The following is a 16,164-nucleotide window of genomic DNA, read 5'->3' as shown; positions in this document are numbered from 1 at the left end:
TTGTAGTAATGCTTCCTAAGGCATACTTGAGTTCTCATTCCAGGAGGTCTGGCTCTAGGCAAGTGATCACACCGCCGTAGTTATCTGGATCATGAAGATCTTTTTTGTATAGTTCTTCTGTGTATTCTTGCCACCTCTTCTTAATATCTTCTGCTTCTGTTAGGTCCATACCATTTCTGTCCTTTATTGTGCCCATCTTTGCATGAAATGTTCCCTTGGTATCTCTAATTTTCTTGAAGAGATCTCTAGTCTTTCCCATTCTATTGTTTTCCTCTATTTCTTTGCACTGATCACTGAGGAAGTCTTTCTTATCTCTCCTTGCTATTCTCTGGAACTCTGCATTCAAATGGGTCTATCTTTCCTTTTCTCCTTTGCTTTTCACTTCTCTTCTTTTCATAGCTATTTCTAAGACTCTCTCAGACAACCATTTTGCCTTTTTGCCTTTCTTTTTCTTGAGGATGGTCTTGATCTGCTTCCTCTAGAATGCCACAAACCTCCATCCATAGTTCTTCAGGCACTCTGTCTATTAGATCTAATTCCTTGAATCTATTTGTCACTTCCACTGTATAATCGTAAGGGATTTGATTTAAGTTATACCTGAATGGTCTAGTGGTTTTCCCTATTTTCTTCAATGTAAGTCTGAATTTGGCAATAAGGAGTTCATGATCTGAGCCACAGTCATCTCCCGGTCTTGTTACTATCTATCCCAGTGTCTTACTAACTATTCATATTTTTAAGACTAGAGAAAATATATAAAAGAACAAAACCCTGTTTAAAAGAGGTGCTTATGCATAAAAAATATTTATATAGAGAGAGTTATTTTACTTTGCTTCACTTTATGTTTTCTGGAGAAATGAAAGAATTAAAAAGTAGTTCGGGTAGTTCTGCATCAGTTAATCAGAAAGTGTTGCAAAAAGAGAAATAGGAGGTAAGAGATTGTTTTTCATCCTTGGAGCTGCTCAAGGCAGTGAAGACTTGTAATGTTCAGCAATATTATATATTCTCCAGCTTTTTTCAGATTAAGGGAGTTTCCCAAGTATAATGGCACATGTAACTCATTGTCTGGCATTTTTGCAGCCCGGTGAGAAGAAGAAAAACAGAGCTAGGAGTTTTCTACAGCTGAGGCCAAAACGCCCCCTTGAGGTCCTACAGTAGTGCTTATTTCTGGCATCTGTAGAGCCTGTGTTTGCCAACCACTTTTTTCACCACTTCACCACTGGGTGTTTTATTGTTTTGCTGACTTGCAGCCCAATAAACTTATTTAGTGATCATTAGGAAAAAGGCAACAAAATAGTAACTAATAAGCTGATTTTCTGTGGTTGTCAGTACAGGTAAATGTTTTTCCTGTAGTTGCATTTGGCATTCTTTATGATTTATAATTCACAGAATAAAATTCCAACTCCTAGGTCTTGGCTAAAAATCTCTATGATTTCATGGAGTACATATTTCCTAAAATCTGTATGAAAAAAAAAAAATCTACTCTATTACTTTTTCCTGCAATCACCTTTTTAAAGATATAATTTTATAACTTTTGTTTGTGTTACTTGTTGTCTGGACCTTAAGGCAGCGCCATCTTTCAATTCTATACTTTTAAAGATTTTAAGACACAGTATATATCCATCAGTCAGATAACCTGTGTTTTCAAACTTCAGTATGGTCTAAATATAAATAAATATCATTTGCAGTCCTACAGTTCCTACTTTTACTATTAATTTATTCAATATCTTATATTTTATTATTCTTACGTTAGACCAAAATAACATTTTAAATTACACAGTATATTTATTATATTCTTTTATACTTGTGAAATGAATTAATACTCATTATTTATAGTTCTTTTTCCTTTTATTTTTTACAGGCTGAAGAAAAGGCTCATTCAGAGGTAACAACCTAGCAGCATTTTTAGTTGACTATTTTCTATTACATTTAGGATGAAATGAGTAGTTCTACCACCAGAGGGCTCTGTGATACAATCCATAACTCCAACACTGCTGGTCGAGGTGACCCAGGAATGATAAATAGTCTTGGATATTTCCTCTTAAAAGAAAGTGAAACTTAAGTTTTTAGAAGCAAACTCTCTTCTCACATTCTAGCTTGGGGGTCTTAACTCAGCACCTATTAAGTTGTCTCTAGTAGTAATCACTTAAAAATCTTTGATGCCTGAATAAATATATGGTCTCTTCCCCCACTGCTGTGACTAAGCACGTAGAATTATGGCAAGGATTACATTTGAGGCACTAGACCTCCACAAGGCAGTTTGCTCCCAGTACTTTTCTGCTTCTAATCACTTGATGTCTAGTGCAGTATGTTATTCTAATCACACACTTAACAAGTATTTCATTACAAATCAGATTGCAACCTGGAGAGAATATTCTTTTTCTTTCTCTTTGTTTGAAAGTTGTCCTTCCAAGGAGAGCAGAGGGACTTTAATGAGGCCTTTATTCACAATGTGCTAATGACTATTTGATTCCTTTTACCCTGAGCAAAGAAAAATGCATTGGCAATAGCCTTTGCAAAGTAACTCTTCCCTTTGAAGTTTTATTTTATCTGTCTTCTAGAGTAAAGTTTGTACTATTTTACTTTACAATATTTACAATAAATTTTTTTAATTCTCTCTATATACATTACAATAAAAATATTGAGAAAGTGTAAATTATGCCAGTTTTATCTGTATAATTGCTAGACCAAAGAGTAAATACGATTTTGAAAAACCTAAACTATTTATATATGGGGACACGGCAAAGCTTCCTTCATTGATCGTAATTTGTTTAGCTACTAAGGCGTACAAGTACCACATCTATTTGCCATGTTAGTAGTTATCCACTCCACTTTAATTATTTATACCCATAGTGGATCATTTTCTTTAATGATTTACATTAGTTTCAGGTTTCTTGTATTCTTAATTTTAAAGGAAATATAATCATGTAATAGAGAATATTAATTTGAGAAGTGTTCTTTGGACTTTATACTGTTTTAAGAAAATAGATGCCTCTTAGAGATATTTGTGGTCATCATCATTTGAATGAACCCAAATTCTCTTTGGATCTGGGTGTGTCTTTTTTTTAAAGTACAGGAGTCAAATGGAATCACATCTGCTGAATTTATATTAATATCCGCTGTCTCTATTCCCAGTTTAAAGTTTCATTTTTTAGAATCTTTGAATATTGACCACCATTTCTTCTCTACAAAAATCTGAGTAGGAAAAAATAAGCACTCAATGGACTGTATCAAGAATCCTCTTTCAAACTAAGATAGTGTTTTGAAAGTCCAACTACAACAATAGCGACTTGTTTTTGAAGAAATGAGACTCATCAGAATAGAATGTTTGGCATCTAAGTAATTAAAATCCCTTGAGACCAAAAGTGTACTTGTAAACTTATTTTAGATTCTTGTAAACATTTTAACCTTACTTATCACTGTATATTTCATGACATCATGAGACATGCAGATTAAACCCTGGAAAGTACTGAAACTTAAAAATACTCTCACCTTTTTTCTGGTTTAATTTATTTGAATATGCTGCTACTGCTGCTAAGTCGCTTCAGTCGTGTCCGCCTCTGTGCGACCCCATGGACTGCAGCCCACCAGGCTCCTCCGTCCAAGGGATTTTCCAGGCAGGAGTACTGGAGTGGGTGCCATTGCCTTCTCCTGTAACTGCATAGTGATGCACCAATTCAACTTACTGCTATGGGGGTAAAACACCGTTTAACAAGACATGAAGACAAAGCACAAACCCGACTAAGGGGACACACACTGTGGACCACGGCACGGCCATGACCAGAGCGAGTGGGGAGACGGGGGTGGGGAGACGGATGGGTAAACTGCAGCCTGAGAGTGGAGTAAACCAAAAAAAGAAAACATTTTCGCATATTTTTGTTATTGGTTTATCTAGCCATTTACACAGTCTTACTGACTTTTCCCCTTTTTCTAAAACTATGAATAATCTATAAAGCGATTTTGCTTGGAGCTCATAGTAGCTCACTGAATAAATGACATTGTAATAAATAGTTGAGAAGGCTTCTCTAAGTGTTAGTAATGAAAACTTCAGCCAATAAAATTATTTTCAAGTATGGAATCATTAAATGTTGAATTGTAGCCAACTTTCAGTGACTGTAGGAATATTCTACAGCTTATTAGTACTTATCAAAATATAGGAAATAAACATACAAAAATGGATAGAAAAATAAAAAGACCCAGAAAATATACATGTGTATTTAACTTTTAAAAAGAAAAGCTTTTATTACCATAAATTTCTAGAGGTAGAAGGACCAATAGACAAAGTGAACTGATTCTGGGTTCAAATAGCAATGGCAAATAAGCACTGAAGCAAATGGCAAATGAACAAAAAAGCATCCTTTAATGTGCTGATTTGATCTTCAGTTGTGAACATAGGCACTTGCCTTTCTTCTTATAAGGGGCATTTAATTGTTACTCAGTAGCCAGCTTTCACATTTCTTTAAGTTTTGGAAATTGGTGCTGATACAGTGGTATTAGAATGAACTAATTATAGTGTTTACTTTTTTGGACTAAATTCCTTTTTTTAAATTTATTTATTTTAAATCTATTACCCTATTGATTTGATTTTTTAAATTACATTCAGCAAATCCATAAACTACGGAGAGAGCTGGTTGCATCACAAGAAAAAGTTGCCACCCTCACATCTCAACTTTCAGCAAATGTAAGTCATTTTTAATTTTTTTTGACATATTAAAACAGATGTTTAAATAGTAAATGGGATAATTTTAGTAACAGGCTCAAAAACATTAGATGTCCAAATGATACAGACTTAAGTCTCTAAATCAGGAGACTGTGCACACTGAATCATAACATTTAAATCCAAGTTGATGAGGAATGAGAATGTGGTTAAAATGGCGTTTTGTCTCTTGTAAGGTTGGAACATTCGTAACATCTAGAAAGGTTATTTCTTTTCTTATTTTTATCATTCCCCATACATAAGACTTTCTTAAGCCACGAGACAGTGAGGGGTTGACAGTGACTGACCATGGAAGATAAAAGATTCATGCATGCTGACTCCTTCAGCACAATTTATTGAACAGTTAATGAAGCATCCAATTAATTCTCAAAAATTAGATTGGTCTGAATTTGGGTATCTTAGCTATATTGTAAAGGAGCTATAGTTCTCTCAAAAACCTTAGTAGCCTTCTCATAGTTTAAGGAGCCAAAGATAGCAAAAATGATGGTGATAAAGACTACCAATGATATTAGCATTTACTGAAGATCTTCCAGTGTGCCAGGGAGCACTTAGAGTAGATGCAGACGTCCAGGAGGGCATGTGGCATTGTGCCTGGTCCTGAGGACCAGGGTCTCGAAGCAGCAGTGAGGGGTGAGGAAGCGCCTGCTATTTTGCCATGTGTCCTGACACTTTTGCTCAACATCAATCTGCTCACTCCCACTGGGTGGCTTTGGGCCTGTTCACTGTCTTACTACGCTCTGCTCTGCCTTGAGTTTTTCCATCTCAACAAAGCTTGACATAGCAAAAGTGAGCAGGTGTGGGCCCATTGTGTATGATTTCAATGAGAGAGATTTTCCTTCCGCAGTGTATAAGTTAGTTCCCTCACGAGGAGTTCATTTTAGCACTGTATTTGAATGGATTTTATCTTTTTTTTAACTTCGAGAGAAGTTTGCAACAAGGAAGGCTCAGTAACTGACCCTATGCCCTGGATAGTAAAGATACAAATGTCTTGAATGATTACTCAGGATTTATTTTCTTTTATAAATGTCTCTTGCATGGACTTGTATACTTTGTTATTGGATTAATAAATTACTGCTATACATAATGGAATTTGGGCTTTTACACAGTGATATATATATACCATCTCCATTTAAAAAGTAAAACAGTTGACCCTTGAACAACACAAGTTTGAACTGTGCAGGTCCACTTATGCATGCATATTTTAAACTCCTCACATAAGTGGATTCACACATTAATTATCTGTATATAAATGGACCCACATAGTTCAAATCCATGTTGTTCAGAGCTCAACCATACACCGTCCATGATTGGTTGACCTCTTGAATGTGTAATTCAAATGCAGAGGGCCAGCTATGATACATGAGCATTCATGGACTTTGGTCCTGAAACTAATCTCCCGTGGATACCAAGTGACAAATGTACATGTATACTGTATTAAAAAAGAAGAACAAAAAATAAAATAAGCATGTATAAACCATTTAATAAAAAATTAAATAAAGCATTAAATAAAAGCATTAAATTAAAGCATTAAATTTTTTTAATAAAATTAAAAAGCATTTAATAAAAACAAAATATATTTGTTTTTCCCTCTGAGGCTCCCAATTCCATTTGTGGTTATTGATTTCTTGTGTGTCCTTTCAACATTGTTCTTCTATATACTCATGAATACATATATATATAGTACATACTTGCAAAGGCTTACACACACACACACACACACACATACCCCGACGGAAGGAACCAACTTCTAACATAGGAGGACGGTCCTGGAGAACAACTCAGCACCACTATTTCAAAAGGTAATAAAGATTTTAAAAACACGTGAGACGTTGGCTACCTACCACTTCTCTCAAGTCATGCATGCCACACTGTGTTCATTGATTTGTTTTCATGACTATGGAGTATGTATCCTCAGCTGGGAATTGATATGACCTTCATAGCATGAATATAGCTTCTTACAGTTAAAAAAAAAAAAAGTATTCTTTTATGCCTAAAGCAGAGATATACAGAGAGAATATAAACAGGTATCCAGCATATCTATGATAATAAAATGGTCATGGAAGAAGGGGGCAATTAGGGGGAAAAAATCTATATTGTCTCCCCAAGGGGCAGTAAAGAAAAATAAAAGTAAGAAACATAAAATTAGAGAAAGTGGTGCCAAATACATAAATTTGTTTAAAAAGTGCTAGTTTTTGAAATGGAGAAGGAAATGGCAACGCACTCCAGTATTCTTGCCTGGAGAATCCCAAGGACAGAGGAGCCTGTTGGGCTGCTGCCTGTGGGGTCGCACAGAGTCGGACACGACTGACGTGACTTTGCAGCAGTAGCAGCAGTCTTTGAAGAATTATCCAAATGTCTCCAGCCTTTCCTGTCCATGTCTGTGTTATCAGTAGTAGTATATTTTACACATGGGTGGGAACTTAATCCTATTTTGTATGTTATTCTAGTTTTATGTCATAATACATTTTAGAAATATTCTCAAATCACCTCAGACCCACACAAAACCCCACACATAGAACCTTTCTTTTGTTTAATAGTGAAAAAATTGGAAATAACGGAAATGTTTTAATAGGTCGATGGATAAACAACTTCTGATAAATACATACATACCATGGACAATAACTTTTAGTACACACAGCAACTTGGATGGATCTCAAGCACATTAAGCTGAGTGAAAAAAGTCTGGGTTTTAAAGTCACATGCTGTATAATTCCATTTATTCAAAATTCTCGAATGACAAAATTGTATAGATTGCCAGGGTCTAGGGATGGTGGTCGCCTCTTTCCTGAGAGGTGGGAATAAAACTAGAGGGAGCTTGGTGGTGATGAACAGTGGTTCTTTACATGTGTGCATGCCCGTATGTGTACCAGTAATGACATTACACTATGATTATATAAAACACAACCATTGGGGCAAGCTGGACAAAGGGGTACAGGAGTCCTTTCTGCACTCTCCTTGAAACTTCTTGTGAATCTATAATTATTTCAAGTTAAAAGATCAAACACCAAAAGATCTATCACAATTTTTAAAAGAGAGGTCTAGTTTTTAATTTCTTGCACATTTCTATCTTATTTCACCATTTAGTGCCTTTTTTATTTGGTGGTAATATGCATTGTTAAAGTTTTTCACCATCAGATAAATGTATTGCTGAAACTGTCAGAAGATAAAAGTCAGGAGATTCAGGTAATGAAGATACGCATTGTCTCCTACTCTTTTACAAAACAGTTTATCAAAATTCACCTTTAACTCTATTGCAATAGTGAAGAACTTGTGTAAGTGGATGAGTTCATCAATGTTTATAAAATAATTTTAATACCAATCCTATTTTAAACATTTAATAGTTTCATAATTACTAGGGGTGGAGTCTTGTATATTTATGTCCCTTTGTATTTTTAAGGATATAATCTCCTTTACACATTCAGAAATTTGAATTATTTATAAGGTACAAACTGTGTTGAACTCATTATCTTTAGCATCTAGTTTAAAATGTCACTTTAGATTCAGTGCACCATTATGAATCATCAAAGGATTTACTTGAGAAAACACTTGGTTTTTCCTCAGTTCTAGGAAATGCTGCATTTGAATTTCATTCAGAGTGTTCTTTACTTCATTACCTCTGAGTTAGCATCTGTTGATGTATGTAATATATATGCATACATTTTAATATGCTTTTATAAAAATTAATTATAAGACTGAAACTACTTTCTGTAGAATTGCTTCAATATAAGTTGAAAAATGTTTACTCCTGTACATTTCCTATTTGGAGTTAGAGAAATGTCTTTTATTATTTTATTCAAACCACAAGTAAACTTTACTTTTTGGTTAAATGCAATCACTGTAATGGCCATTTTTGTATAGAATTCTGATAGCCATGATTTATAAATATAAGTTGCAGTGTTTGGTTCTATAGAAAATATCATTAACTGTTATTATTTATTTAGTAGTCATTTTAAGATCTATTCAGTTTACTTAATATATGAATAATTCTGTCAGGACTTAAATGTTTTTCCTAAATTTGGGGTATTTTTTTTTTTTTTTGTAATTGGTGTATCAGATGTTTGGAACTGGCATTATTATATTTATATGGAGTCCACACAGCCATCTGTGTTTTAATATTTAAATTGGAAACATCTACTTCTCTCCTAAAATGTCTTTTTCCCCTTTGTTAAAAGGGGCACTGGTAAGTCAGAAATATATTTGGCTATCTCATCTCATTTACCTGACAGAGTATAACCGACGTTCAGTGGAAAGTACACTGAGCCTACCCAGCAATTTGTGCAGGTCTCTGAGCAGAGCAGAGAAAGCCCTGGGAAGCCTCTCTTTGGACGTGTGTCCATTAGGGTGTCTGTAGGAAGGAGAGGAGCAACGTGGGCCGGCACTGTTGCCTGGCTTTCTTTGAACGAGTACCCACCATTGAACAGCAGCCCCACAGTCCACGGCCCCCAGGAACGAATGGTCACATCAGACAGACAGCCAGTTACCCCTGACCTCTCGCCCACAGCTGCTTAAAGCCAAGCCAGGTGGGATGCATTTGTGTCTTAACGTATTTTCTTACAAATGTCAGCCCTTAGATAATCTGGAAATGGGCACGAAGGCTAGTTATTACTACTAGCTTTCAAAGATATTGCTGAATGAATGTGTAACCAAAGAAAGTGTTTTGCCTTTCAGCACATAAGTCATTTAACCAAATTTCTCAGGTTTTATTTTTGCTTAGGATTGTGCCCTGTTTCTTTGCTCTATTTAATATTTTTAAATAATCAGGCAGTTACTTTTGTTTTTCTGCATCTCGCTTAAGAAAAAATATTTTGCACATAATTAACAATGACAAACACTGAAGGGATAATTATAAATATTTATATATATATGAAATCTTTATGATGTTTCAGAGTCATGTATATAAAATACCTAGCTACCTATCTATCTATCCCCATATACATATATGTAAAGAGTATTTTTTATTTTATTGATGAGATGTTGTTGAATTCTGAATGAACAAATACAATTGCAGGCATTTTTCACAATGGTATTCCATCTTATTGTTTAGTACCACAATTCTTTACTTGTGTATTCAGAGTATGTTATGTGATTCCAAAACTTAAGACAGTATGTATTAAAAATTTATCCCGTAACTAATATTCAGTCTTGTCTGTTTTATTTCCTTGACAGACTTTACCTAACACAAGCAGGGAATATTCATTAATCAGTTCAGTTCAATTGTTACTCAGTCATGTTCAAGGCTTTGCAACCCCATGGACTGCAGCACACCAGTCTTCCCTGTCCATCACCAACTCCTGGAGACTGCTTAAACTCATGTCCATGGAGTCAGTGATGCTATCTAACCATCTCATCCTCTGTCATCCCCTTCTCCTCCTGCCTTCAGTCTTTCCCAGCATCAGGGTCTTTTCTATGAGTCAGTTCTTCACATCAGGTAGCCAAAATATTAGAGCTTCAGCTTCAGCACCAATCCTTCCAATGAATATTCAGGACTGATTTCATTTACGACAGAAAGGTTTGATCTTACAGTCCAAGGGACTCTCAAGAGTCTTCTCCAGCACCACAGTTCAAAAGCATCAATTCTTTGACACTCAGCCTTCTTTATTGTCCAACTCTCCTATCCATACATGTCTACTGGAGAATCCATAGCTTTTACTATACAGACCTTTGTTGACAAAGTAATGTCTCTGCTTTTTATTATACTGTCTAAGTTCGTCATAGCTTTTCTTCCAAGGAGCAAGTGTCTTTTAATTTCATGGCTGCAGTCACCATCTGCAGTGATTTTGGAGCCCAAGAAAATAAAGTCTGTCACTGTTTCCATATCTATGTGCCCTTAATACACTAATGCAATTTTACTCTGACTTGAAAATTATGCAACTTCTAAGGGAAAACTCAGAACCTGTAAACTATGATTAACAGTCCCCCTAAAAATCTGCAGTTTTTTTAGAGTCATCATTTTATAAAGTTTTTCAGATAAGATATATTTTCCTATAGTTTAATCTGATCTTATATTCTCTTTTTTCTCCAATAAGGTGACAAAGATTATCACTGGTAGAAATTCCTTCCTTTATTTACTTATTGTACTGCCTTTCTATTAATCTAATTGGTGAGAAATTTAACCTTGTATTATATTCAAAGTAACAAAGCTATTGTGATAAATTAAGCCAAGGAGACATAACTTAAAGCAGTACTTCATAAACATACTTTTAACATACTTTTCATTGAGAACGATATGACTTAAATTAAGATACTCTTTTGTAGCCAATTATATGTTCTTATAAATTAATTAACTTATATTAATTATATAACTAATAAAGAGCAACGTTCTAAAGAATAAAAATTGGCATTCTAATGGTGAACATTTTATCTTTACTGACAACTACTACATATAAGCAATATATTGCTCAGATGGTAAAATGAACTAATTTTCTATAAAATGGCACATTCAAGGACTCATAGTCCAACAGCTAAACCTTACAGTTATTTGAGAGACTTGAAACTTTTCAATGTTATATAGAATCTTGCATTTCTTTTGGTGAATATTAACAAAGCTTTTCTATTTTAAAGGAAAGCAGGCAATTTTATCATTAGGATTTAGTAACCCACTGTATCTTCATAGCAGAATTATTTTTAACAGTTTAAACTGGAATCAGCTCTAATGGTCACCATAGACAAATAAATTTTAAATCAGATAGAGCAGTGCTTTACAGTACATTCCAACTCCTGCTAACACACCACATGTGTGAATCTGAAAACACGATGTTAAGCAAAAGAAAATGGACACCAAAAAAATCATGCCACGTGATTCTACTTGGAAAGTTTAAAAATAGGCCAAGCTAAAACATAGTCTTTAGGGATTCAGGTTCAGGTGGCCAAACTCTCTAAAACGGAGGCAAGAACATAATTATCACACAAGTCACAGTAGTGGTTATCTTTGTGGAAGGCAGAAAGGACAGAGATGAAACAGGGACAAGGGAGGATTTCCAGATCTTCAAATGTCCTGTTTCTTGACTTGGCGGCCAAGTGCACGAATGTTCACTGTGATAAACCCGTGGGCTGTATGTGTTCGTTTTTCTTTTCACTTTTAGCATAGTGTGAAGGTTAAGTACAAGAGAAAGTGGAACACAACCTTATGCCAATTTGATGTAATGACGTAATGACTTTCCTTGTCATTGGAAACATTTTGAAGTATAAGATACTGTTCTCAAAAAAAAAAAAAAAAAAAGATCATCTATCCAAATAAACCTGCTAGCAAACCTTGGAGTACAGTTCTCAAGGTTGTGTGTATGTGTGTGTTTGAGAGAGAGAGAAAAGAGGAGAGAGGGAGAAGGGAGTGGGAAAAGAATAGATGGGAGATTTGTGGGTTATTTTTCAAATTTCTTATTAAGTATAGTTGATTTCCAGTGTTGTGCCAATCTCTTCTATACAGCAAAGTGACTCAGTTTTACATATGTAGACATTCTTTTTTATATATTTTTCCATTGTGGTTTATTAAAGGATATTGAATATAGTTCCATCTTCTATGCAGTAGGACCTCATTGTTTATCCATCCATATGTAATAGTTTACATCTGCTAGTTCCTCACTCCTAGTTCTTCCCTCCTCCCACCCCCTCACCTTGGCAATATGTGTGTTCTCTATGTCTGTGAGTCTGTTTCTGGTTTGTAGATATATGGAAAGAGAATAGAATTTTATGCATGGACTGAAGACTAATTGCATTTTCTACAAATTATTTTTCTATATATTACAGTGTCTGAAAAAGAAAGGCATCCCAGGATAGACTCAGAGCTAGGAACAAAGATACTTTTGTATTAATATCATCCTGTTAATGGAAAGAACTTGTACATTCTAGCTGTTACCAATAAGGGAATAAACTTCTGGCTGTTACTCATAATGAAATAAACTTCTGGTGCCCTAACTCTTAGAACTCCTGTGATCCATTTGAAAATAGGTACCTCAGCCTTTCAGTTCTGGTAGGGTTACAAAGCGATTTATTTTAATTGCACCCTCTCACTCCTTTCTCTTTTACCTCTCATTTACTAAATTTCATAGTTTATTATAGGTGGAAGTTGTAAAATATTCTATACTTGAATCTTTTATGGATGCCATAAAACTCGATCACATTAAGACAACATATCTGAGGTTCTACATCAAGCCACAGTGAGAGGCTGAAGTGTGTCTTCATGCTTAGTATTCTGCGGTTCAAGCCATTGCATAATGGTGTGTCAGTAGAAACTGGCCTATTTTAGAGCTGTAATAGGATTGTCAAATATCTCTTAATCGTAAGAGTTATGGTTATGCACTGCACTGTGTATAATTCTCTGAGATTTAAAAGAAAACCCCAGAGCCACAAAAACTTAAATAAAATATGACCGAGTATTATCTCTTACTGGCCTACCTACACTTCCTTAGTGGGAGGGAATAAAGTAAAAATAAAAGCCCTTTTTATTGAAAAGAGTTTGAAGGGTGAAGACAACTCTTCGATTGAATTCTTTGTAAGTAGGAAAAAAGGAAAGATAATGTTAGAGCTGTCAGCAGATGTCTGACACTTGGGGGAAGCATCATTTCAACAGAGGAGCTAACAGTATCTTCAAAGGTCATCGTGCAGGTATAAAATGTGAGGAACATTCTTCCATTGACTATTGCAGTGAGTTCCTCTTGGGCTTTGAGTCTAAAAACTTGGCAACTCAGAACTTTCTGGTGGGTGTCAAATCCTCTATGATATGCAAGTTAGAAGGTGTTATTATTTGCAAAATATCATTCCCTTTCAACTCACATTACATGTCAGGACTGAAACACTGATTTTTAAGCTGAAGTTTTGAAATAATAGATGAAGATTTGTGTTAAAGGAAAGTCAGCACTGAAAGCCAGCCATGATAGTCATAGTACTTAAAGAATAAGAATACCTGAAATTAAGCACTTTGGTAAAGTGAGGGGTTTTCATCCATCCACATAAGGTTCTGACATTTAAGATATGTTCCTTTCCTTTTGTTCACAGGCTCATCTCGTAGCAGCTTTTGAAAAGAGTTTAGGGAATATGACTGGCCGACTGCAAAGTCTAACCATGACAGCGGAACAGAAGGTATGTTCAGGAATTGCCACTGGGACTTGAAATAAGGCAGCAAGTTGCATAGATGTTTAAATAACACCTGAGATTCAGCTCCTTAGAAATAATACTGAAAGGATCCATCCTAAGGTATATTGGGACTATGACAAGAGGTTGCCTTTTCTTTTCAGATTTTAATTTAAAGACTTATGATTCAGATTAACCTATATTTGAGTGTGCGTGTGCACACACACAAACACACACACACACTCTCACATTCTTTCAAGGCTGTCTATTATTTTACTTCTGACAGGAACTATTGAAAGAATATCTAATGTTAAGAAACGAGATGAGTTACAATATTCTAGGAATGATTGTTAACGCTGTTGACAGGAATTGTACACTGACAATTATTTTCCCAAATTCATGGTCTATATTATAGACCATATTGTGGTCTGAGATACTCATGAAAAAGGCCTAAAATGGAGCTTAAGGCCTTTTTAAAGTAAGGAGCCTTAGATTCCAGTATCCATGGGACAAGACACAGTCCTGTGTAATTGGGGAATAACAAGGATGTGTTGGCATCTGGGGATGCTGTTTTTGAAGAAAAGCTAAGTTACAGCGAAAGCTTTAAAATAAACTTAAGGATTTTACAGATTGGGAGAAGGAGTACTTAAAAGAAAGAAACAGAGAAGTTGGTTCACAAAGGCAGAAATATCAAAAAGGTCCACACTAGATAGATACAATCTGGACACTTTCCATATGATCACCAGTAACTTACCTCTGGTCATGAATTTGGTGGCCCTAATCTGAATTATTGGATGAGTGTCTAAAAAGTCTCTAAAATTGTGTAGAAATAATTTTAAAAATCACATATGTGTAAAATGTGAGCAGATGTCCATGGTTTTCCTCTAATTTTCAAAGAAATCCATAATCCTAAGTTTTGGATAATTTCATAATCAGTACCTATATCTTTCCATGAGGATGGCTTCAGTTTTGGCTTCAGTTCTATAAAGTATGGTTTGGCTTTAAAGAACTAGCATGTGTTACTGAGTTTTGTCAGTTTACCACGTTTTTTTTAAAGTTTAGAAAAGGTGAACAGTTCAGTTAAACTGAAAGAGAAAATCAAATATGCCTATAGATGCCTGGTATGAATATAAAACTATATTCTGCTTGCCCTTTCATGCTATCTTTCATGTTATTTCATAATCTATCCTGCCCATGAAAGAGAACATCCTCTATCCCTGTCAAGTCTGTTCAAAAAGAGAAGATAACAAACCACTTCGACCATAAATATAAATTTTATCTTAATCTTTTGGGAGGATACATATTTACCATTTCGCTAAATAATATAAGGACTCAGCAAATAGGATTACAAGGCCTTTTGAGGGCAGCTTAGTGGTAACAATTATAAATGTTAGAGTCTAGCAGCCTTGTTTAAATCTCGGTGAGGTCTGCCGAGAGCTGTAGAATCTACCTTTCCTAATTCTCAACTTTATAGTTTTGAAAGCGGGTGTTACAATACCTACCTCATAAAATCATTATGAGGAATAAGGGAGATATTATAATGTATCACAGGCAGTGAATAATCAACAAATGTTACCTTTCTTGATATTTTTCTTCTTTCTTCCATTAAAAAAATGTAAGGTAAACCAAATGCATCTCTGGCTATGTGCCAGGCATATTGCTAGAAATCATGGATAATATTTAGTGTCAGTATCTTTAAGAAGTCAAAATTGATATATTTTGCCTCTGCATATTTCCTTCAGCTCTGTTATATTTATAGGCAAAATTTCTCATGGAAATCAAAATATATACATGTATATTACTTTATAATGCCTATGATAAATTTCTAAATATTTTGCAATATATCTCTATACTACAAAGAATTATAGAATTGTTTTCATATTATCCTTGAAGTAATATTGCCAAAATTGTAAAGCTTTCTTAGAATAGATCATAATGTCTGCAATTGCCCTTGACATTTTTTAACTGAAAATGGAATGATTGCTCTTTTAATTGAAAGCTATATACCCACAAAGCAATGTTCATTTTATTAACATTGGGTTTTTTAACATTTACATTATACTTTGTTAACAATGTTTACTTTATTAATCTGGGATTTATAACTTGCTTTTTTTCCAAAGTGATTTTAAGAATCTTACAAAATTTATTGGCTTATGATATAGCACAATTCAATGAGACAGAATCTATTGAAAACCAGTAGAGGAATGTATGTAACAAGGTGCTTGAGCCTAGGTAATTACTGCCCCAAAGTAGTGATTTACTGAATTGAACTGATCTCAAAGAAGCTAAGGCACAAAGGGCGATTTCTTAGAATGTGTAGTTTTCATTTTCTGACCAGGAGAGCATAATTTAGATTGAAGAGACACACTTACAGACACTGAATT

General features: G+C 34.8%; 1 protein-coding gene across 7 annotated transcripts in view; it reads left to right on the top strand.

Annotated features, from left to right (window-relative positions):
* The window catches only part of NAV3 (neuron navigator 3), a 608,990-nt gene that overhangs the window by 531,632 nt on the left and 61,194 nt on the right, over positions 1–16,164 (top strand). For all 7 annotated transcript variants that reach the window (XM_040233842.1, XM_040233840.1, XM_040233838.1 and 4 more), the window contains 3 exons: positions 1,859–1,882; positions 4,601–4,678; positions 13,706–13,789. In XM_040233842.1, the coding sequence (XP_040089776.1) occupies positions 1,859–1,882; positions 4,601–4,678; positions 13,706–13,789 (186 nt within the window). The remainder of the gene's footprint in view (positions 1–1,858; positions 1,883–4,600; positions 4,679–13,705; positions 13,790–16,164) is intronic.

The sequence above is a fragment of the Oryx dammah genome, unplaced genomic scaffold (genome assembly GCF_014754425.2).
Source record: "Oryx dammah isolate SB20612 unplaced genomic scaffold, SCBI_Odam_1.1 HiC_scaffold_29, whole genome shotgun sequence".
In the NCBI taxonomy this organism is placed as follows: domain Eukaryota; kingdom Metazoa; phylum Chordata; class Mammalia; order Artiodactyla; family Bovidae; genus Oryx; species Oryx dammah.
Note: the sequence above shows the minus strand (reverse complement) of the source record. Positions and strands in the feature narration are given on the sequence as shown.